The sequence below is a fragment of the Marmota marmota genome, unplaced genomic scaffold (assembly GCF_001458135.2).
Source record: "Marmota marmota marmota unplaced genomic scaffold, marMar, whole genome shotgun sequence".
NCBI classification, from domain to species: domain Eukaryota; kingdom Metazoa; phylum Chordata; class Mammalia; order Rodentia; family Sciuridae; genus Marmota; species Marmota marmota.
Window position 1 is genome coordinate 12,486,223 of NW_026000229.1, and position 25,078 is coordinate 12,511,300.

Here is a 25,078-nt window from a genome sequence, read left to right on the forward strand (position 1 = left end):
GCCAGAAGGTCCTCACCAGAGCAGAACAGATGGAGTACCCAATCTTGGACTTCCAGGCTCCAAAACAGTGAGCTAAGGAAACCTCTTTTTTCAATGCTATCCAGCATCAGTTATTTTGTCGTAGCAACAGAAAAACAGACTGACACAGGCATGTAGTCTACACTGCATCTCAAAGCATTGTCTTCCCTGTCCCAGTCTCAGCCTAATATCAGGCAAATTTCTTTCTCGTTTTTTCTTGAGTTAAAACTGTCTCAAAATCAATCACAGTCTTCCTTCTAGAATGGCCTGGAAGTTGTCTCTCTTCCATATGAAATCCTGTCCAACTTTTTTAAATATTAAAATTATTCTTAACTTATAAGCAATGCAGGGTTACTGTTTTTGAAAATTTAAGCAATATGGAAAAGATAAACTGAAAGGTAAAAATATTCCTCTCATCCTATTTAATCCCTATCCTCAGAGGTAATCGCTGCTACTTATTTCTGAATCCTCCCAGAAATCTTTCTACTACAAACTTATGCATTTGAATCTTTTCTTCTTGTTGTTGTTTCCTTTTGTTTTGTTTTCTTACTAAATAGGACCATATTAAGCATTCTGGTAGTAACTTGCCTTTATCATCTCACTGGCCCTCCTGGTTATCTTTCCACAGTAGTGTTCATGTAAATACATGAAGGCATCAACATTTACTCAACCTATCAGGTACTTTTTTTTCTGCTACAATAATGCTTCGGTGAAATTGTACATATACTTATAGGATGAATTCATACAATTAAAATCCTGAGTGGAAGTTAAAGTTGAAAGAAGACCAAATTGTCAGGCGCAGTGGCACACTCCTGTAATCCCAGCGGCTGGGGAGACTGAAGCAGGAGGATCATGAGTTCAAAGCCAGCCTCAGCAATGGCAGGAGCTAAGCAGCTCAGTGAGATCCTATCTCTAAATAAAATACAAAATAGGGCTGGGGATGTGGCTCAGTGGTAGAGTTCCCCTGAGTTCAATCCCCGGTACACACACACACACACACACACACACGTCCAAATTATCCTCCTTAAAAAGTAATTTATACTTAAACCAACAGTCCATTTCCCCAGTTTTTTCAACGTGGCCTGGTATACAACTGTTAAATCCTCTTTCAATATTGGAAGATCAGCATCAGAAACTGCACCACCATACAAAACTAGACTTGGAAACTGATACTCCCAGAACTGGCAACGAGCATATGCAAACGCCCAACAATAGGAAGAAGCCCCTTGTGGTTCCCAGGCACAGCTCAATTAAAACTTCGGCTTCCTTTGGACACATTCGGCTTCTAGCCCCGCCTCCTACCCCGCCCTTTCCTTCCAGCGCGGACGTTGATTGGCCAGCGGCGGGGCTATAAAAACATGAACACATGCACAGGTCCTTTGTACCTAGGCCGGGAGTAGGCAAGCTTGTGGCTCTTTAGAGAGGTGAGAATGCCTCATCCAGTCACCTAGCCCTGGGTGTCTAAGCCTTTCTCCATCTTTTCTCTCATCTGGGTCAATGTGAACATGAGGGAGAGACGATAGGTCACCACATGAGCATGGGACCCCATTTCCTGAAGTTTGCTGGCTCCCTGATGCCACCACACCTTTGAACCTGATAGAATTCCTTGTTGACCCCAACAGCCTGACTCGGGCATCACCAGGAGAAATCTTCCCTGAGGCCCAGAGGGCTCTAGGCTTCTAAGATGTTCCAGTATAGTCGCTGAGTTGACTTGCCGGTTTGGGGATAAAGGAATGTGTCAGTCCAGACAGCCTTCCAACCTCATCTGGGAGTGACTTTCCACATCAGGGCCTAATTACCCATACCTGGACCTGGCACCCTGTTAGGTGCTTACTGTGAATTTAAATGAATAAGGCTGTGGGGGACGGGTATCAGGTCTGACACAGTGGAAAGATCATTTGCTAGTCTGGAGATTTGAATTCCAGTTCTAGCTGTTAATCCATAGGTGCTGAACAAGTTCCTCCTATCAGGGTCCTTATCTTCTCACGTTAAATAAGAGCTTAACTCTGTAATAAATATATATTGAAGGTCAACAATGAGCCAGGCACTGGGATAAGGATTGGAGATTCAGGTGAGCAAAGCAGACAGCCAGATCCCCAGAGCATGTGGTAGCAAGAGAAAGATACTCAACCATCACCTAACTGTAATTACACTCTGTTTTAAGAAGTCCTGATAAAGGGAACTTAAAGCAGGAAATTTAATCTGTCCTGGTGTGGGCTTTCTCAGGCCTGAGGTAGTGGTATTAACTGGAGTATGTAGACAGTATCACAGAGAGAGGATAGCAAGTACAAAGATCTGAAGGGTGAAAAGACACACATTTCTTACTTTAATTGGATATTATAATCCTGAAGTGTAGAAGCGTCAGGTGAAATTGAGTAGGGCTGGGCTTGGAGGCCCACAATTATCTGAAGCAGTTCTATGAAAATACGTGAAGGCCCCTGGCCCTGCATTCTGATTTAAGTATTCCAGAAGACTAGTGATCTGAGTTGAACAGTCCAAGACTTGAACATGCATGCTGTATCCTGTCCATGTTCTGACCTTGAGGGATATCTCCTTGCCCTGTTTCAAAAGAACTAAAAATATCAATGTTCTCTTTAAAGCTGCTCATGATCTCAAAACTGAATTATCCAGGCTTAGTTGCAAAGACAAGGAGATGAGAGAAATGACTTGTAAAGTAATAGAAAAATCAAGGCTGGTCAATGAATCTTACAAAATCATGTGTAGTGGGGACACCTTGTCAGGGTAGAAGAAATTCTGGATTAAGGCAATGAGGTGTCAGGCCCAACTTTATTCTACACTAGCTAGCTCTGTGAACCCAGCAGGTTCCCAACCACTCTGAGCAAGTTTTTTAACATAAAACAGAGCTAATAAAGTTCCCCCAATATGGTAAAGCTCAGAATGGGAGAACACATAATAAAAATTATTTCTAAACTATAAAGTGTTACACCAAGTCAATCAACTGGATCAGAATTTTATGCATGCTCATTATGGCAGCACATATACCAAAACTGGAACAATTAAGAAATTAGCATGGCCCCTTTCTTTGCAAGGATGACATGCAAATTCATGAAGCACTCCACATTTAAAAACTTTTCTAATATATGCATTCACTCGAAAATTATGGGGAAGAATGACATATTATTCGAATATGTAGCAATACAGATTTGTTTTGCTGCATTATTTTAATTCTTTTAATGAATGCTCATTTCCAAAATGTAGTTTTGAAATTTAAAATGTTTCTCTAAGCCATTTTCAGGGGTGAAAAAAAAGAGAGATTAAAGTTCATAGGCACTTTGGATGGCTACTCACTCCACTGTACAACACATTCAGTGAAAATATATTTTTGTCGTGGTTCCTAGGTAGCTCATTAGTGAGGACAATCCTATAGAACATGAGCCTTTTGTCTGAGCCTGGATACCTGCTGATACATAGAATCATTAAAGTGTTGAGGGACCAGCTGTGGACCTAGGTATTTTTCTAGTATGGACAGGAGAAATGTGAACATAATTGAGAATGATGGATCTACTTAAAAATGGTTCAGGATACATATAGTTCAGTGGTGGAGTTCTTGCCTTGTATGTACAAGGTCCTGTATTTGATTCCAGCACTACAGAAAGGAAAAATGTTTGGTACAGTAGCATATACCTGTAACCAGGATGCCTAGCATGAGCCTTGGCAACTCAGAAAGATCTTCTCTCATTATAAAATAAGGGGATATAGCTCAGTGGTAAAGCATCCCCAGGGGTCAATCCTCAGTACTATGGTGGGGGTGGGGGATGGGCAAGGTGTATGCTTGGTGAACAATCAGGAGTATGAAACAATGAGAAACCAAACTTGCTTGATTGGAAAGGATAGGATGGGATGGGGGAAGGTTGAGAACCACAAGATTTGGGCCTACAGGACCTCAAGACTCTGGATACATCTGTTTCTTCTATGACATTCACAAAGGACATAACATCAGTGCCAACAAGCACTGATGGACATGTTGACTTACCTCTAGTTCATTCTCAATATGAAGTAGATATTACCATTTTTCAGAGTAATTTTGAGGCTCAAAACTAAAATAGGTTAAACTTGCTTTTATATCAAGTGAATAAGGGTTATTTTTTATGTGGCTCTCCTAATTTGACTTCAGATTGTTCACTATAAAAGGTCTTTAAAAGCCAAACCACCCAGTGAAGCCACACACACTTTTAGTCTTGCTAGAGTACATTTTCATTGTACTGTTTGGTAGTTACATCCATAGTTTACCACTTCCTCCTTCCTGACATTTGCTGAGTACAAGGAATTCCTAATGTTGTCTCCTCTTCAGCTCTGTGAGTAGTATCAGCATTACAAAGGACACTTCATAGAGGAACCTGGGGCCATGCTGTCCAGAATAAGTTTAAGAGTCAGAGCTAGGTTTTTATCTGTTCACTCAGTAATTTTTAATTTCTACTTCCCCATCTGAAGTGAGATCTTACCACTTTACGATAACAGGATACTGGGAATAGTTGTCTTTATAACACAGTCTTCATTGGCCTTTTTAGTATAACATTGTATACCTTTATATTCCTCCCTCCCATTATCCCATTTCAAAGTTCTAAATGGCTTATCATCCCATGTCATTTATCAGATATGCATGGCTATTTTGTTTTGTGGAAAGTATAACGTGGTCACACAAATTACTGCAGGTTTAAAATATAACCAAAGCGAGGTGCTGGCTTTCTAGGCTGGCGGTGGTGGTGAGATGACCACGCTCCGAGCCTTCACGCTGGCCATAGTATTTCATTGTTGCAGAAGCACCTGGTGAATTAATGGGTTATATTTTGGGTAAAGCAGAAGGCTCAGTAGCCAGGGAAGAATGGCATGGGCACTTCACAGCTCTGTTGCCCCTGAATTTCAACGCCTTGGTTTGGCTGCTAAACTTATGGAGTTATTAGAGGAGACTTCAGAAAAAGATGGATTTTTTTGTTGATCTTTTATTCTAAGAGTATCTAACCAAATTGCAGTCAACATGTACAAGCAATTGGGCTACAGTGTGTATAGGATGGTCATATAGGACAGTCAGAGTACTATTCAGCCAGCAACGGGGAGCCCGATGAGGATGCTTATGATATGAGGAAGGCACTTTCCAAGCACACAAAGAAATCCATCATACCAGGGCTGGGATTGTGGCTCAGTGGTAGAGCACTTGCCTAGCACAGCACCACATAAAAAAAATAAATATGCAGAGCCAAACTTCAGTAAGGGGCACATTTGGTGACTGCAGTGAACACATGCCCTGCATAGGTCGGAAAAAAAAACATTAATTAAAAAAAAAAAGAAAGAAATCCATCATACCATTACCTCATCCTGTGAGGCCTGAAGACATTGAATAACCATAGGCAGTGGTTCTTAGGCAGTTGTTCCAAATAGTTTATGGACAATATTATTTTCACTGGATGATCTTAGAGCACTATTAGGAGAAAAGTAATCATTTAGGTCTTAAAGACTAAGAAAACACAGGATATAAACATATTTTCAATCTTATTTCCATTTAGCAATATCACATGTCTTAAAAGCTGTTTGCTCTAATAAAATTCAATGAAGAAGGCAGCTAGGTCAGAAGGAAGCTTTCCACTATCATGATTCATAATGTCTACTATATGCCGGGAAGAGACTTACTCCAGCCTCTTAAATTCTGTGCCTGAGAACCACTGCTCTCTCTATATATATGGTATTGAACTGTTAATTAAAGCTTTAAAAGCATATATGAAATGTATAAATCTAAGATGTATAATAAAATACATTGCTGGGGCTGTGGCTCAAGCGGTAGCGCGCTCGCCTGGCATGCGTGCTGCCCGGGTTCAATCCTCAGCACCACATACAAACATGTTGTGCCCGCCGATAACTAAACAATAAAAAAAATATATTAAAATTCTCTCTACCTCTCTCTCTTAAAAAAAAAAAATACATTGTTGATTCTATGAAAAAAATAAAAATCTAACCAAACCATAGCCTAATCATTGGTGGCCTATCACTAGTAACCCTTCTTAAAAAAAAAAAAAATCTCTGCTTCTAACATTTCTGATAGTCTATGTAGTTTCTTTTGGGTAATAACCTCATATTTGGGAAATAATTATTTTCTCAAATGGTTGTAGCACTATACACAAGGGCCATTCATTAGCACTGGGCATCCTGCTTGTTACTAGTGACCTCATGTCCTCCTTTATTAAATTGACACGATGTGGGTCTAGGATTATTCATTTTTATATGCCTGGCACTTTGAACAATACTCATGTTTATAAATCTGTTACTGAGTGCCCTAGCACCTTGAAAAATGAATTTCCAGGGGCTGGAGTTCTAGCTCGATGGCAGAGCACTTGCCTAGCATGCGTGAGGCACTGGGTTCAATCCCCAGCACCACATATAAATAAATGAAATAAAGGTATGCTCTCCACCTACAACTACAAAAAAAAAATTTAAAAATAAATAATTTTCTAGCTGAGCATGGAAGTGTATACCTGAAATCCCAGCAGCTCGGGAGGCTGAGGCAGGAGGACTGCGAGTTAAGACAGCCTCAGCACTTAGCAAGATCCTGTGTCTAAATAAATAAAACATAAAATAGGGATGGGATGTAACTCAGTGGCCAAGTGACCAAGTTCAATCCCTGGTTCCAAAAAAAGGAATTTCTATTTATATTACTGTTTAATGGGTGGGGGCTATATTTGTCAGCTTTTCAAAGAGGTCTGAATTCTGGTTTTGCCTGCTTTGAGTAACTGAGGACTTATCTACCCACTTGGTATTTACTAAGGACAAATCCTGTAATCATGAAATTATATAAAAAATCTGGACAAGGCATCTACTCTGATCCTTTTCTCACCCCCAGTGTTCAATATTAGGTGCCTTCCTAGTGTCAGGCTTGTATAAGATTTCCCAGTTGGTAATGGTGACAGAGGAAAAAAACCTAGCTCATGTTGTGACTGAAAAGCAAAGGGCAAAAGCGAACATAGCATTACATAAGATTAAATTTGTAGAAATTTCCAAACTATCAGCAAAGTTTAGGTTTTTTTTTTTATTATTTAACATGTTAAAAGAATTTAGTCAAAAAGACCAAAACCCATGTCATCATCAGACTCCTCGGATTCTTCTTTCTTTGCTTCCACTTTCTTCTCCTCAGCTGGGGCAGCTGCTGTGGAGGGTGCAGGACCTCCTGCCGGTGCTGCACCAGCTGCTGGAGCAGGCCCACCAGCCCCTACGTTGCAAATGAGGCTCCCAATGTTGACATTGGCCAGGGCCTGCAACACATGGGTAAAGGCTTAGTCCTCTTTTTTGTATAGCACTCATACAGCCAAAAAATAAAAATAAAAGTACTCCCCATTTCAATATAACAGTGACCAATCCCCAATATACTTTTCTTCCTGCTATACTGGAGATTTCCTTTTATTGTCTGCCAGTAACATCTAACTTTTCAACACAAGACTGACTTTTCTCAGAACAATGCATACTACTATATAAATGACAATACTGTTTAACTTTAAATCTCATACAATATTTACACTGCTGTATAGGTAGAAAGATACAGCTAACTGAACATCTTCCTTTATGAATGAGATAACTGACCCAAAATAATTTGTTGGGAGAAAATTAAAGGTTCATGAAACACTCAAATGAAGATTCTTTCCAGTCAAATGACTCCCCTTAACAGTGCAGGCTGCTAAGGTAATTTAGGATTTTTATTTACTGGCATAGCTATAACATTTCCAATCTTTCCAAACTCTGTGGAGGACACAGCCCTAAAAGATGCTATTATTAGTTTCACTTGCCAGATATTAAGTAACGTGTACATGTAAGTCAGCCAGTTAAGTTCCTTGGGCAAGAACCTTAGTCATTTCTATCCCAACACAATATGTGTAGTCAATTAAAAGCAACTAAACTACCAAAAAAACCTTACCACTATACTGTAAGAATTTCCATGGAATAACATGAATATTATTTATCTCATTGAGAGGATTAACTGGTTAAGAATTTTTTTACTATTTCAGAACAAAAGAAATGAGAAAACAGTTAAAAACACAAAAGGCGTGCTCATTAGCTCCTAAAGATAGAAACATGTCAAGACACTTAAAGGCGGTACACTGACATGTATACCTGACCTAACAAATTAGCAGGCCGTCCCAAACATTTGTCATCAGCACCTTACCTTTGCAAACAAACCAGGCCAAAAAGGTTCAACATTTACACCAGCTGCTTTAATGAGGGCATTGATTTTATCCTCCTGAAACAAACAAAATGCCAATCCATCAGACAGCAAAGTGTAGGTAAATGTCTCGAAAGTACTGCCCAGTTAAACTGAAGTCACTTAAAAACTCATCTTCACAACTAGTTCGAATGTTCTGTCTGTATTTCGTGAATGCTTCTTCTTAAAAAGTTTTTTCCTTACATTACGGTTACTACCAGCCAAAGCAAAGCGCACTCGGCGTCTAGCCACGCGGCGAGCCCATGGCCACAGTTCGCAAGCTGGGCCTTGCCCGAGTCACAGACATTTTGTGTCAGGAGACCAGGGAGCGGTCCTGCCCCGCCTCACAGGCCTATTACGACCGAAGGGTTTCAAGGCAAACGGATCACATCTAAAGCAAAAATTTTTGTGTGCGCGTTGGAAGACAAGTGCGGCGCAGAATGCCCAAGCGCCGCAGAAAAGGGATTCTATGGACTGAAAGCCGATGCGCCCAAACGCAGGCACACTCCGGGCCCGCACGTGGCCGAGACCACAGATCGGCCGGCACTGCGCCGGCCATGCTGTAGCAAGATGTCGGCGGCCTGGGCAGGCCGTAAGCACCAGGCCTGTCCACGTGGAGAACTGGGAACCGGTCGTTCTGCCTAATACCGGGGGACGGCGAGGGTGGCCGCGACCCGACCGGAAGAGCTAGGCCTGACCGCCAGGAGGGCGAAATACGGGGCTGTACTCACCGTGACGGTCACCTCGTCATCGTGCAGGATGAGGGCAGAGTAGATGCAGGCCAGCTCGGAAACAGAGGCCATGGTGCTGACTGTCGGGCGCGGTGCTAGTCGCCGGATGAAGTGAGGGCCTCACCCCAACGCGGCCTTAGCTTCTCGGAAGGACCGAGCACCTTGGCGGCACCTGAGGAAAGAAGGTAGCGCGCTTGCGCGAAGTCTCTTATACAGCCGCGCGAACCAATCCGCACCCGCGCTGGGCGGAAGAGGCGGGGACAGGGACGCTTGGAGGAGTCTGCGTGGTCTGTTTCCCAGTGTCTGTTTGGGCAGGCTTCCTTGATTTGTGGGGAGCGTAGAGCTCGCGGACGCTAGGAAAAGTTCACTTAGGGAAACCCGCCCTGGTACTATAGAGCCTAGGCTCCTTGGCTTGGCGGAGCTCTACAATATTTCTATGACGCTATTTGGACAATCACTAAATTATGTCTCCAGCCTACTCCAGCCAGTAGTGATCTACAGGGCAAGAGCTATCTGACTTTCGGGAGGTCCAGGGACTTAACCCATCTTTCTGATAAACTAGATAAATATAGGAAGAAAGGATCCAAAAAAAAAATATTAGACCGAATCCAGAACTGAATATAAAAATGTAGAATATCACGACTAAACAGAGTAGTTCATCGTAAGAAAACCTAAAAATAACTTAAATCACAGAGGAAAATCTATATGTAGAGAGAATTCTTACAGATTTAAGAAACCACTTGATAAATAACTATTCACATAGACACTTAGAAAACTGGAATACAAGTTAACTTCCATATCCTGATAAAGGGTATCTTCCAAAATCCTTAAGCGAACACCATACTTAATAGTGAAATATTCTTGGGCTGTGGATATAGCTCAGTAGAGTGATTGCCTGGCATGCACAAGGCCTTGGGTTCAATCCCCTGTACCACCAAAAAAAAGAAAAAGAAAAATACTCAAATGTTCTTTTCAAAATCAGGAACAAACATGCCTTGTTTCTATTTCAGTTTCTGTTTAAAGTTTAGACATCTCTGTAAGACAAGAAAAAAGTATGAAATTTTGAAAGGTATGGACTGTCATTATTCATTGATAATATGTTTACCCTGAAATTCCAAGAGCCCATGGACATACAGTTCAAACTTTTAAGTAAATGAACAAAGTTGCTAGATTCAAGATTGATATACCAAATCCATAATTCCTGTACTCAGTCAATTGTAAGATGCAATATTAAAAAATATGCCTCTGCTTAGAGTGGAGCTTACTGGTAGAGTGCTTGCCCAACATGTGGAAGGCCCTGAGTTTCATCCCCAGCATGGAAAAAAAAAAAAAAAAAAAAACCCTTACATAATAACAATAAAAACAAAGTGAATTCTAGAAATAAGTCTTAACAAGATGTGAGTGACTTTTTTTCTTTTTTGCATGCTAAGTAAGCATTTTACCACAGAGCTGTACCCCACAGCTGTGACCAGTATTTTTAAACTCATAAAACTTTCTGCAATATCAAAGGCAACTTAGAGCAATATGCAATGTTCACATATAAGACCCTAAAGTGAATAATTCTTGCCAATTAAATCAAAATTAAATTGCAATCAAAATTTTATTAGGGGTTTCAATAGAATTTAACGGGATGGTCAGACATGGCAGCACACACTGTAATCCCAGCAACCGGGAAGGCTGAGGCAGGAGGACAGCCAAGTTGAAGGCTACCATGGGTAATTTAGAAAACCCCCTCTCAAAAAGACTGGGGATATAGCTCAGTGGTATAGAGAGCTTACCTAGCATGAGTGAGGCCCTGGGTTTAATCCCCAGTATTGCATATAAGAAAGAAAAATCCTTTTTTGTTGTTGTTGTTGTGTTTTTAAGACAGGGTCTTGCCAAGTTGCTGATGCTGGCCTTGAATTTGCAATCCTCCTGCCTGAGCCTCCTGAGCACTGGAATTATAGGTGTGCTCTACCATGCCCAGCCTTAAATCTTTTTAATTTTATTTGTTTAATTTGTTCCTTTTAGATATACATGACAGTAGAGTGTATTTTGACATATTATACATAACTTATTCTAATTAGGATCCCATTCTTCTGGTTGTACATAATGTAGAGTTTCACTGGTTGTGTATTTGTATATGATGGTCAGAAAGTTATGTCTAATTCATTCTAATTTCTTTCTTATTCCCATTCTCCCTGCCTTCCCTTCATTCCCCTTTGTCTAATACAATGAACTTCTGTTCTTCTGTCCTCCACTCCTTGTTGTCTGTTAGCATCTGCATATCAGAGAGAACATTCAGCCCTTGTGTTTGGGGATTGGCTTATTTCACTTAGCATAATGGTCTCCAGTTCTGTCTATTTACCAGCAAATGCCAAATTTCATTTTTCTTTATGGCTGGGGAATATATATATATATATATATATATATATATATACTGTCTCTTATACACANATATATATATATATATATATATATATATATATATATATTACATTTTCTTTATGCATTCATCTGTTGAAGGACCCCTAGATTGGCTCCATAACTTAGCTATTGTGAATGATGTGACATTGATGCGATTGCATCACTGTACTACGCTGATTTTAAGTGTTTTGGGTATATACTGAGGAGTGGGATAAACTGGGTCAAATGGTGGTTCCATTCCAAATTTTTTGAGGAATCTTCATACTGCTTTCCAGAATTTTCAGTCCCATCAGCAATGTATGAGTGTACCTTTTCCTGCACATCCTCTCCAACAATTATTGTAACTTGTCTTCCTTTTTTATTATTATTATTACTTGTATTCTTGGTAATTGTGAGATGGAATCTCAGTTTAATTTGCATATCTCTAATTGCTAGAGATGTTGAACATTTTTTTTTCATGTATTTGTTGACCACTCATATTTCTTCTTCTGTGAAATGCCTGTTCAATTTCTTTGCCCATTTATTTATTGGGTTATTTGTTGTTGTTTTTGGTGTTCTTTTGAGGTTTTTTTTTTTTTTTTTGTATATCCTGGAGATTAATGCTCTGAGATGCAGGTGGCAAAGATTCCTCTCTGAATTCCTGTTTCCTTTGCTGTGAAGAAGCTTTTTAGTTTGATTCCATCTGGTTTATTGATTCTTGATTTTACTTCTTATGCTTTAGGAGTCTTGTTAATGAAGTCAGTTCCTAAGCCAACACAATGGGCAGTTGGGCCTATATTTTCTTCTAGTAGGTGCAGGATCTCTGGTCTAATACCTAGGTCCTTGATCTACTTTGAGTTTTGTGCAGGGAGAGAGAGGGGTTCAATCTCATTCTGCTACATGTGGATTTCCAGTTTTCCCAGCACCATTTGTTGAAGAGGCTATCTTTCCTCCAATATGTTTATGGCATCTTTGTCTAGTATGAGATAATTGTAGTTAAGTGGGTTTGTCTGTATGTCTTCTATTCTGTTCCATTGGTCTTCATGTCTGTTTTAGTGCCAATGCCATGCCTTTTTTGTTACTATATCTCTGAAGTATAACTTAAGGTCTGATATTGTGATGCCTCCTGCTTCACTTTTCTCACTAAGGATTGCTTTGGCTATTCTGGGCCTCTTATTTTTTCAGAGGGGTTTCATGACTGATTTTCTATTTCTATGAAGAATGTCATTGGAATTTTGATGGGAATTGCTTAAATTCTGTGTAGCACTTTTGGTAGTATGGCCATTTTGTCAATATTGATGCTGCCTATCCAAGAACATGGGAGATATTTCTATCTTCTAAGGTCTTCAATTTATTTATTTTTTTAGTCATAGATGAACACAATACCTTCATTTCCTTTATTTTTATGTGGTGCTGAGGATCAAACCCAGTACCTCACACATGGTAGGCAAGTGCTCTACCACTGAGCCACAAACCCAGCCCTTCAATTTCTTTCTTCTCTAGTTTTAATTGTAGAGGTCTTTCACCTCTTTCATTAGATTGATTCCCAAGTATTTCATTATTTTTTTAGGCTGTTGTGAGTGGAATAGTTTTGCTCTCTCTTTCAGTTGATTCATCATGGGGTATAGGAATGCAATTGATTTATGGGTGTTAATTTTATATCCTGCTATTTTCCAGCCTTAAATTTTAATGGAAGGGTCAAAAGCCAATAATATCCAAGAGACTTTTTTTAAGTAATAAAGGAAGGTTTACTTAAATTAAGTCCATTCGGGGCACAAATTTCAACTTGCCCCTGCATTCCTTGTGCCCAGATGCCTGGCACATAGAAGGCACACATGTACATACATACTGGATACATTTTTAAAAGAATAGAGCAGAGAACCAACAAATACGCTCTCAGATATGACTTGGTAATATCAGAAGTATAGCTTTACAAATCTAAGGCTTTTCAAAAAATTGTTAACAATTATGTAGCTCAGTGGTAGAGCACTTGGCTGGCACATGCAAGGCCCTGGGTTAGATTCCCAGCACCACAAAAAAAATTAGCCACAACCAAAATGAAAAAAAAAAAAAAAAAGTTATAGATTGGGAGATGTCAAGCTTAAAATGTTAAAAAAATAAAGTACTTTACACCATAAGAAAAAAGAACTTAACTAGTTACAATGCAGACACCAGGAAACAATTCACCAAAACCAAGCCAGTCACTTTGACACAGACAAGGTCAAGCCAATCAGGAGATACACATTCAATTTTGGAAGTTAGCCATTTTGTCAATATTAATGCTGCTTATCCAAGAACATGGGAAAATGTCCATCTTCTACGGTCTTTTCTTTTCACAAATATCAAATCTGCAGAAATTACTGATGACATCTAATGTACAAGTATAAGGGAATTTATGTTGTGTTAATGGACATTCAAATTGCCAAATCACTTTAAGGAGCAAATTTTCAAATTTTGGTTAAGGCTGAATATATGCATGGCCTAAACCCAGCTGTTCCAGTTGTGGTTTCTATATTAGAAACACTCTGAATAATATGCACAAGGGTACACATTGTGTGCAAGGCTATTCACTGCAGCACAACATATATAAGGAAAATTGGAAACATTCCCAGAAGGAATAAAGTGTGGAATAACATTAAACAGTGAATTTAAGATGTGTCAACGTAAAATCAGTGAGAAAGCAAGTTGAACAAGGAGTCCAATTATGCCTACCTCAATCCCTATGTGACTTTTCTTGAAGCATTCTGTTGCTGTGGACCTATTCCCTTAACTGCTCTTGGGTTGTACAAATAATTATTTAAATGTTTGGAAATGGAAAACACTAAATTTTCAACTAAAATTAACCATCTAAAGCTAAGACATTTTTATTTGTGCTACTGTATCAAGACAATTAGCATAGTTATGTTGAGAGCTTTAATATCAGACTTGGGCTTACCGAAATGGAGTCAGGCTACTGAGCAAATAACTTCATCTATAAATTAAAACACTTTTTCAGGGTATCAGACAATGATCACCCAACTAATCATAGCTAATCCTCAAAACTATGTAAGAGTTCTATGTAAGCAAAATATTGATTGCCTAAGTAGTTCTCAAACCATGTTTCTTGCTTAAATGTCTAGAACATACTTAATATGAACATATTAGTTATCACAAATGGTATTGACCACTTAATTTCAAATTATTTTCTGCTTTCCAGTACTTTATTTCCACTCATCTCATAAATGATGAGTGTCAGGTAAATACAAGTCACTGTGCTAGGTGTTAGGAATGTGTTGAATGAATAACCACCATACAACCTTGTATTTCTCAGTGCCTTTTATTTCAGTTCTTTTGACTTATCTGTCAGAAAGTGAATATATATACATACAAAATTGCAGACAACTTTTTAAAATGGTTTTATTGATAGCCAGTCACTGACATCTTTATTCTGAAAGTCTGAATTGTCCAGTATGTCTAAAGTGCATTGTTGCAGCTAATAAATAGCAGCATTTGTTTTGCTTATAAAACCTTTAAGAAATACTCAGACCACAGCTGAAAAAGATCAGAGTAAAAAATAAAGTATGGTCTAGATATATTCTTCCTTAATTACCCAAGACAAACACTTGCTTGAATTAGAGTTCATAAGTATACAAGAAATGTACAAAAAAAAAAATAGTATTATAAAAAAAGTTCATACAGCCATGAGAAAATGGAGGGGGGGCTCTTCTATTAATATTAAATATGGCAAGGTATTTAATATACAAAGTTTGCTGAATCAGAGGTCTTTGGATCCAAAGGGGAAACTTTGTTCTAGGCCAGTGTATGATATAGCTGAGGTCTGTGACGTTCCACAAAGCTGGAATTCTACAAGATGTCTCAAGACTGCTTCTGGCATGGCTTTGAAATTACCAACACAAATGACAATGTTCTTTTACTACTGGGATCGTCAGTTCATGGCTTCTTGCGCCTAAAACATAAAAACCAGCATTTAGTGTTGAATTTTGCAATTAGTTACACATTTATGACAAATCTTAAAAAAAAAATTCAAGTCCTTCTGAGAAAGCAGTTATTATAGAAAACAGGATTTCCCATCCTTACCCTGTTGAAACAATTTTTCAAATTGCCTTAGGAACCCAAGGGTTATAAATGTTATAAAGATAGATATTTGTAAAGAAGGGGTTTTACTAAAATAGGAGAAAAGAATAGGTCAGATTCCCTAGGAAATATCTGATAGAAGAGGAAAGAGTGATTGTTTTCTACCATGAATTTGGGCCTTTCATTTAATTTATTTATTCGTGAACACTCACTCCTATATGAAGAGCAAGAAGCCAGCCAGGAAAGAAAACCACACAAAGCCATTATCCCCAACTAAAGTCTTCAGTCCTTCCTCCTCCCAGGTGCTCAGTTCAGCCTCAGAAAGCTTTAGGAGCAGTGGTAGAATACGAACAAGAGTCACCGGTCTCCTATCACCTCCTGCCCTTGCCGCTCTAATGGTGTCAATAGCCCTCTCAGGTGCTCAGCATGCGGATGCCTACTGCAGGCTGCCAAGAAGACCCACACAATCCCAAGAGAAACTCAAATCCACATCTGCTCTTGAAACCAAGGGGACTGTTAGGAGGGTGCTGAGGTGGAAATTCTAGCAGAGGAGGACACAGAGCAGGGCCAGCCACAGTGCTCACTTAGGCTGCGCGTGATGCTGATATCCAGGTCCCAGCTGAGATCCTGCTCTCATCTCCACAGCCACAGAACACTGAAAGGAAAGTGACAAAAGAGGAAAAGGTTAGCTCCTCTTAACAGTCTATAAACATACCTGTTTAGATGGGCTCTCCAAGGTGAAAGCCAACATTGCTCTCTAGTTCAGCAAAGACATTTGGATTAGACAGAGACACAGACACACACTTGAGATTACTTCTGGCATAGGCCACAAATACTGGGAGCTGGAAAGTCTTCGAAGGTTCTCCAGGTAACTTCCTCTCATTTTAGATAAGAGGAGTTCTTGAGATGTCAGTGGCCAGAGTGAGAGCATGGCCTCCTGACCCCCACCTTCCTTCCCTCTCCTGAGGGATAACAGTCAAGAAGGAACACCTGACAAGCTGCTTCTAAGGAAACTCCCATCCATCTGCCGTTATTCCCAAGTGATACTCTTCGGCTCAATGTTTTTTGTTGTTTTGTTTTGAGGTGGAGTCTTGCTATGTTGCCCAGGCTGCAATCCTCCTGTCTCAGCCTTCTGGGTAGCTTGGATTATAAGCATGCACCACCATGCTTGGCTCCTTTGGCTTGATTCTTTCCTTTCTTTCTTTCTTTTTCTTTTTTATTTTTTTGCTGGTACTGGGAATTGAACCCAGGGTGCTCTACCACTGAGCTATAATCCCAAACCTTTTATTTTAAGACAGGGTCTCACTAAGCTGCCAAGACTGGCCTTGGATTTGTGGTGATCTTGCTTCAGCTTCCCAAGTAGCAGAGATTATAGGTGTGCAACATCACGCCTGCCTTGGCCTGATCTTTAATTCTTATTCCCCTATACTGAAAACTGGGGTTCTGAACTGAAAGCTCTAGTAAGACCAGAACTAAAGAAATGCAAATGCCCTGCAAATGTGTTAGGAACAGGCCTCTAGGCTATACTGGCAACAGGATATGGTGCCTCAGCATCTTCTCAGAGCATAGAGCTATAGTTGCAGAGTTTAAAACATGACATGCCTAATTTTTAGCAAGCAAATATTTAATTTTTACCCCTACCCTTGTTTCTACATCGGTCCATTCAGACTCTGTACCATCTGGTTGGGCAGGTGCTACTGTGGACGATCTTCGTTTTCGACTACTAAAAAAGGGGAAACATGATGCAACAATTATTTTTGCATCTAAGAACAAGAAAAATATTAGAAATAGGGAAAACCATCTATACCCCTTTTGAGAATTAATGATAAACTTCACAGGATATTCTGTCCATCAAGAATGAGCAGCTAAGCAAACAACAGTCCTTTAAAGAGACATCATTGGTGATCACTCACCCACTTGGTGATTCCTGTTTCAAGGTCTCAATCTCAGTAAACTGAACAGATTGTCCACCACCCCTTGTTTTATAAACATCTCCCTAAAGCCAAGAGAAAAGGTCACTATTATACTTTGATACATCCAAACCATAAACACACATGTATAATGGAAACTCCCACCCACAAACAGATGGAATGCTGAATCTATACTAATCAAAACATTAGAAATTTGAATTTATCTCTCATTTTAAGAAGTACAATATGATCAATAACATTCATAGTTGTGGGGGAAAAAGTTATTTTTTACTTATATTTTAAAACCTAAACTTTTCCAAAGATCAAGAAATCTGTCAGGAATTTTTACATGTTCTTAGACACTGAATTTTCTCCTCTGGTGTGCCCTCTATTCACACAAAGTACAATCTTATTTGTAACTACCCTCTAAACTGAATTTGAGATGAAAAGCTTTTCCCTCACAGTCTTGTCTTTTCCTTCCCTAATTATTCACTGACTCCATGATCAAAGAAAAATTCTCTTACAAGTGGGCAAGTCTCTTTCTGGGAAAGGGCTTTAAGTAGCTCAATATTGAGTAATTTTCACAAGTCAAATTTTATTGTAGGTTTTTTTTTTAATCTTGAACTGACAGCAAAGGTAAGAGTTTGTCATTTAGGTTTACTTTTTTGTATAAGTTAAAGCTAAATATAAAGTATATTATGGATCTGGAATTCTAAGAAACCCAAGAATCTATGCCTGTTTAATCAGATTTAGTCCCAGTTTAGCAGATTTGTAACCTAAGCAGTTAATTTTCTGCTAATAAAAAAGTTACATCAGATGCCCACTAATGTTTCAATTGACACAGACTGTGACATCAAGGGAGTAAAAGAGCAAATAGTTCTTGTTAAGATGATTTTTTAAAATATTTTTTTCTCCTGTGTAAATTCATTTTTACCTTAATTAGTTTAGTTTCAATCTCCCCATCGGAGGCTAGTTCCTGGTGAGTCAGCATGTACTTCTCACACTTAGCTAGTGCCTTTTCATTTGCAACAGATACTGTGATGGCATGAGGGACATGTGGCTGCATGACTGTTTCAGTTTGCACGTTAGAGGCGGGCTTATGATCTACCCATCTGTCCCCTGCAGAGCGTGATCGTCTGTGTCTGAGACGGATTGGTGGTGCGTTCTGATCAGGTTGAAAGAGGAATTGAGAAACAAGCATAACCCAGAATTAATTTAAGGGCACTGCTAGAAGTGCAGCAGGTTTGTCTGTTATTTTATGACAGTATCAAGTCAAATCTTTTCAAAAGCTAAAGGTTATCTAAGTAATTTAAACATTCTCTTTGTACTTAAAACACAAAACCTACAAACATCTTTTAATAGCAGCTTGTGTATTACATATTCTACCTGGGAGCTTCCCTTTCAACAGAGGATGAAAAGAAAAAAATCTGGCAATGCTGCTAATTCTTCCTGTTCAAGAAAAATAATTCATATTACATTCTTGATCAAAAATCAGTATTTATGTCTGCTTTTGAGAGGCAATCTATTAGATCAGCAACTCTGCTGAAAGCATTGATATCATCAATAAAATCCCTAAACATCTCCTAGGCATCTAAAGAAAACACTCCTTATACAGAGGCAAAAAAATTACAGCTGATAAAGCTTTAAATAGCTAAATACTAAAGAAAGCAAGGTATAATAAGAACCTCATGCAAAACATGTTAAAACAATGTAAACTACTGAGTTAAAATATCTCAAAACAACTTCTTGAAAGTTCAAATACAATAATGGCTAAAACTTAACTTTTTCCCAAAACATTTCTAAAGGTTCCAAGAATCAAATAAAAAATACAGTGTCAAATCAGTTTCTACCATACAACAAAAACTAGTTGCTTCCATTCAAATGCCATATAAACCTAGTAGTAAAGTTACATACATGACAGTTATTACAGTTAAGTAATTTTGTGAAATCTCCCATTTATAAAATTGAAAGCAATGGAAAAAAGTCTACCATAGGCCAAATTCTTCAAAGCTGGTCAAGTATGAAGATCAATTTCAAAATGCACATCTGAAGAACTAAATCATTTTCCCTATGTAATTACAAGAAACAAATGAAGTAGGTAGTGACAATTCTAGTTATATACTATACATATGATAAACATGGTATAAATACCATATATTTTATATATAGAATGGTCAATATAATTTGCTGCTAAAGATGCTGCTGAGTTAACTCAGGCAAGAAACTTTCCATTCTTGAAATGCTCTGATTAATATTGAACAAGAAAGACTGGCTCTTAGGATCTACCATTTAGCAAAAGTGAGTCTTCTTCTTTTTTTTTAAATTGGGGTCAGCACATCCGGAGTGCAATGGATAAGCCTCGCCCTGGGAAAACCACCTTCGTGATCATGGTATCTCCCCTGCCAGGTAAGTATAGAAGTGGGTCTTCTTGAACATATTTATCAATAATACATCCTGAAAAAGGCTTGCAAAGATGATGGTCCATATAATCTATTAGTGTTCAAGACAGACATTTTAAATTTTTTTCCTCACTAAAGTTCAGTCCACCTGACCAATAAACCTGGACACACAGATACCAACCTAAGAGTAACTTTTCTGCTGCACTTCTAAAGAGATTTTGATTTCAAGTGAGACGTCAAAGTATCTCTAGTAAATCCTCTTAAGTATTTCATTCTCAAATTAGATAATTCATTACTGCTGACCAGGTGTAAACAAGCTTTGAATGGTTTTTGGTTTATAAACATTCATGAAATAAGGGGATTGACTAGAGTTGATCAGAAAGACCATTCACCATGATTTGCTCCCATAAAGACAAGGCAAAATCTGCAGAGTAAGAACTAAAGAGACTAGAATTATCTGTAGCCTTGATCAATATCTTGGGCTATGTCACCATCCATTAGTAATCAGGAATGCAGGCCACCTAAATGAATTTTCATCTATACCCTAAATTATTACTTTTTTTTTTTTTTAGGGTGTGTGTGCTTGGGATTGAACCCATGGGTACTTTACCATTGAGCTATATCCCCAGTCATTTTTTTGGTTGTTTTGCTTTTCTTCATTTTTTAAAAAACATTTTTTTTGTTATAGATGGGCACAATACCTTTATTTTATTCATTTATTTTTATGTGGTGCTGAGGATCAAACCCAGTGCCTCACATATGTAGGCAAGCGCTCTACCACTCAGCCATAACCCCAGCCCCTGATTGTTTTTCTTTTCTTTCTTTCTTTTTTTGTTTTGAGACAGGGTCTTGCTCAATTGGTGAGGCTGGACTCAAACTTGCAATCCTCTAAGTCCCTGGTATGATAGGCATGTACCACTGCACCCAGCTATACCCCAAACTATGCATTGAAAATCTAAAGCATACTTACTATAAGTTAAAATTTGCTCAGAAGAAAAATACTAAAAGAGTTATGTGAAGATTTTACTAAATTTAATTCACAATATTAATTTGGCCATTTATTCAGATTCAAAGGCACTCATCTTTAAAAGAAAAATATGAAAGTGAATTAATTTTAAACACCCTTTAGTGAAACAAAGTCCTTGTAACTTGTGACAAAGGCTTGGATATTAAAAGCTATTTATTGGACAGGAAAACTGAGTAGTTTCAAAACAACTGAACTAGACTCTTCAAAACAGCCAATGTCATAAAAAAATCAAAGGGGGAATCATTTTATATTAAAAGAGATTTAAAATATAATTGCCACATGCAATATATTCACCTTGATAATATTATTACAGATTAAAAAGAATAGCTATCATTGAGACAACTGGGGAAATTAGAGGATATTTAGTCAATTAATGTTCATTCACTTCCATAGGTATGATAAAGATTGTGGTTACACAGGACATTATCCTTATTTTTTAGGGGAAAAAAGCCTATTACTTTGAAAAAAGATTCATGGGAAAAACATTTACATAAAATAACAAGTGTTAGGTCTAGGTAAGGGGGAAAAGAAGTTACTATACCATTTTTTCAACTTTTTTGTTTGTATGAAAAAGTGTAGTTAAATCTGAGGAAAGGAACTAAAAGAAAAAAATGAAAAGTATATACTAAGACATCCATATTTGGGCTGGGGTGCAGCTCATGGTAGAGCAGGTGCTCTCCAATTCTGTGCAACAAAGCACAGACTACCCTGGGATGAGCCATACTGGCCTGCATTCATGAACTCATAGGGCATTACTTCTGTTGTCAGATGTTTTTAGGCTTTTTCCAATAAAGAGCTCATGTTCAATTTCAGGGTGATTCAATCTTTCAAATTAAGTGACAGAAAATTTAGACCTTGTTCATGTTGGAGCCCATTCATCTTTCCATGGAACTTCTGGAACAGTTATAAAAAACCAAAAGAAATAAAATCTATTATTGTAATGCTTTAAAATAATACTGGAACTAACCCTGCAGCAATGATCCTCTTCTACTTCTATCTCATTTCTGAATGTAGGAACCACCTCCCTGCCTTCAGTCCAGTACATCCCTCGCCTTCTGTCTGACACGATACAAGTTTTACTTTGTCCTGGCTCCTGCTGCCTACGCCTTGCAATAGATGTAACATTGACAGGTGTGTTGTACGGAGGAATTTTCTGCTCCCATTCCGAAATACAGGAAGCTACAGAAATGCTGCTGCAAGAGTTAGAGCGCCTATGTAGCTGTGGCTGGCTCATGAGTTGCTGGCCGTTGGAAATCTGAGCAATATAGTTACTAGAAAGCTAGAAAAATTGAAGAGAAATTAATGAGTAAGACTGAAAAATGGAGAGAAACAATTCAATACTTTTCTATAATTTTAGCATATGAAGATTTAACATTATAAGTACTTGCACTGTTATTGAATTTTTGTACTACATTAATGTTTATACTAGATTTAAAAAGTTTTAAGATTAAGTTTAAGAAATATAATAAATAATATAAAACAAAAAAGTCAATTCTCATAGAATTTTTCTAGCACTAAGCTACGATACCACTATAGGAAACTTACAGGCACTGATGATGGAGAAACAGATCTTTGAGTAACTTTCTCTCGATCCCGCTCCCGAGAGGGTCTCTCAGGTTTTTCAGTTTTGGGTTCAGTAACAATAGCCTTCAGCTGTTTCAGTTTTTCATCTTTAACCCAGAGTTTATTCTGCATCTCCAGCTGGGTGGCTGCCACTCGACGTTCCTACAGATTACCAATGGCGATTTATATTCTAGTTCAGTCACACCAGAAAATGCACCAAATTACTTAATTTCCTAAAACATGACAGTTCTTCAATACTTCCAAGATGAGCAAATACCACCAAGTCTACCATAAGTACAGTAATTTACTCGACTAACTACAATTTGAAAAAAATCATCCAATTCTAAGATAAACACTATAAGAATGACACTCACACATTCTTTCTGCCACTTCATTGTTGTTTCTGTCACCATGCCTTGCAACCTGGCTTCTAATCTGCGTTTGTCAGAAAACTGTCTTTGAAGTTTCTGATTCTGGGCTTCAAGTTCCTGTTGTAGATTGCGTTTATCTTCTTCATAGATAGTAGTTGTTTTCTCTAAAATCTCAATCTGGGAAGGTAGACCAACACATTTTATATTTGGTATACAGACATTTTATGTAGCCATAAAATAATCTTTCTCAAGAAAGTACATCTGAATTCCCAGCTCCATTTCTGGAAGTAAGAACTTATTATACAAATTCCTTACCAAAAGACAAAACTATAGCTAACTTCAGGTGAAAATTCTTTTCCTCTAAAACTAAGGCCTAAAACTCTAATTTCTTAGGCTGTTTTCAGAGAAAACTGTTGTATAGTGAACACTATTGGTTGAGACTCATTTATCTCTAGTATGCACGTAAACTCCCCCAAACCTTTAAGTAATCTCTGTAAATGAGTGAACTAAACATTACACAGCATGGCAATGCACCCCAATAGGACTGTTTTTCCTTCTACCCCACAGGAAGTTTGTACTCTTTTTTACAATATGACTTGTAAACCAAATTCAGATCCAATTAACATTCACTGAGGGGAGTTCATAACCCACTTGAATCAAATGTATAAAATATGATATGTCAAGAGCTTTGTAATGTTTTGAACAACCAAAAAAAACAAAAAACAAAACGAAAAAAAAACATTCACTGAGTATGCATTATATCCAAGGCACCATTCTGGCACCTTTATTTATCTCATTTAATCATTTATTTCAACTTTTTTTTTAAAGCATATGGAGGAAATATTTATAATAAATTGAAAAGCTCTATCCCATAGCTGAACTCTGTAAGTTCACTTATACTTGTTTGGGTCACAGAACATTCTCTTCAATGGCTACCTCTAACATAAGAGTACACTATTTCTTTTCTCCTTTCTATGCTTTTCATTCACATTTCCTCCTCTTTGGGGTGGGATAAAGATAGTAATAACCAAATGATAGATGAATAATGGCAAATAATCAAATGATAACTTAATAAGCAACGACAGGTACATGGAGCAGAAACAGTCAATCAGACCAGAGCTGAATGACCAACACTTATAACATTATAATAACACAAACCTTATATTCCAAAGTTTTATTTTTCTTTTCCAGTCGTTCTATTTCCAATTTCTGTCCTGAGATCACCTTTTCTTTTTCATTTAGTTTTCCTTGAGCGTAATTTTCTTTATTTAAAACAGCATTGTCAAATTCTTGTAACAAAGTTTTAAAAGTATTAGCTGAAACAAAAGCATGCAGGCTGTTTTACTCCAATTTCAAAATAACCAAGGAAATCTACTTCTCTTAGCAGATACTAGATAAAACAGAGCTATTCAGCAAATCTGTGAGAATCATCTACAAGGAGAAAACAAGTTTGGAAAGAAATAAGGAGCCTGTTACTCAAATCTGTAAGAGATGTTCATAGAACTGTTTAATACAGAAAAAAGTCTTTCATTTTGCACTGTAGTATCCCCCTCCTAACACTTCCAGGTAAATACATATGTATTTGCCTTTGTAGGCAAAGATGGAAATAATACCAGATTTGAGAGAGCTGGACTTGAACTGAAATCCCTGGTACACCACTTGCCAGTTAGGACCCGGGCTGGTTACTCAGATACATTCATTTACTGTGTGCAAGGCAATTCACTGTTCTTCAAGACTTTCACACATTATCTCTTTTACCTCACAACTTCCTGAGGTAGAAACAACTACAATCCCCATTTTGTAGGCAGAGAAATTAAGAAATATTCCTTTCTGGCCATCACTGACAGTAAAAGGAGGGGGCAGACCAACTTTTTCTTTGGTTTGGAAAAAATTCCTGTCACTCTAATTATACAATGACTTGAGTACTACAAAATATAGAGTTAAATTCTTCCTTAAAAATGCATCCTACTTGTGGGGAAAAAGGCACATTCATACATTGCTGTTGGGATTGCAAATTGGTGTAGCCAACATGGAGGATCCTTGGAAAACTGGGAATGGAACCACCATTTGACCCAGCAATCCCTCTCCTCCGTCTATACCCAAAGGACTTAAAAACAGCATATTACAGGGACACAGCCACATCAATGTTTATAGCAGCACAATTCACAATAGCTAAACTGTGGAAACAACCTAGATGCCCTTCAGTAGATGAATGAATAAAGAAAATATGGTGTATAATGCAATGGAATATTACTCAGCATTAAAAGAGAATAAAATCATGGTATTTGCAGGTAAATAGATGAAGCTGGAGAATATAATGTTAAGTGAAATTAGCCAGTCCCAAAAAACCAAATGCCAAATGATTTATCTGATTTAAGGATGCTGACCCATAATATTGGG

The 25,078-nt window shown here is 38.1% G+C and overlaps 2 protein-coding genes, 1 non-coding gene and 1 pseudogene across 8 annotated transcripts in view; 1 reads left to right on the forward strand and 3 right to left on the reverse strand.

Annotated features, from left to right (window-relative positions):
* The first annotated feature begins 2,996 nt into the window (after window positions 1-2,996).
* LOC125613479 lies at window positions 2,997-3,104 on the forward strand. The gene has a single exon (XR_007344041.1). It is a non-coding gene; the product is annotated as a U6 spliceosomal RNA (small nuclear RNA).
* Window positions 3,105-7,035: 3,931 nt separating this feature from the next.
* On the reverse strand, window positions 7,036-9,152 carry Rplp1 (ribosomal protein lateral stalk subunit P1). The gene is made up of 3 exons (XM_015480480.2): window positions 8,950-9,152; window positions 8,183-8,257; window positions 7,036-7,277 (listed from the first exon to the last, which is right to left on the reverse strand). Exons 1-3 carry the CDS (start codon window positions 9,019-9,021, stop codon window positions 7,080-7,082), a joined length of 345 nt encoding a protein of 114 aa, XP_015335966.1. The 5' UTR covers window positions 9,022-9,152; the 3' UTR covers window positions 7,036-7,079.
* A 5,491-nt stretch (window positions 9,153-14,643) lies between these two features.
* Window positions 14,644-25,078, reverse strand: part of Kif23 (kinesin family member 23) — a 28,201-nt gene continuing 17,766 nt past the window's right edge. For 2 of the 6 annotated variants that reach the window (XM_048793472.1, XM_048793471.1), the window contains 9 exons: window positions 23,837-23,994; window positions 22,682-22,855; window positions 22,290-22,469; window positions 21,712-22,023; window positions 18,253-18,483; window positions 17,322-17,404; window positions 17,050-17,131; window positions 15,993-16,063; window positions 14,644-15,280 (listed from right to left, as the gene is read on the reverse strand). In XM_048793472.1, the coding sequence (XP_048649429.1) occupies window positions 15,265-15,280; window positions 15,993-16,063; window positions 17,050-17,131; window positions 17,322-17,404; window positions 18,253-18,483; window positions 21,712-22,023; window positions 22,290-22,469; window positions 22,682-22,855; window positions 23,837-23,994 (1,307 nt within the window). In that variant the 3' untranslated portion in view covers window positions 14,644-15,264. The remainder of the gene's footprint in view (window positions 15,281-15,992; window positions 16,064-17,049; window positions 17,132-17,321; window positions 17,405-18,252; window positions 18,484-21,711; window positions 22,024-22,289; window positions 22,470-22,681; window positions 22,856-23,836; window positions 23,995-25,078) is intronic. The other 4 variants (XM_048793473.1, XM_048793475.1, XM_048793476.1 and 1 more) reach the window with 2 other exon arrangements.
* Window positions 19,594-19,732, reverse strand: LOC125613466 (annotated as a pseudogene).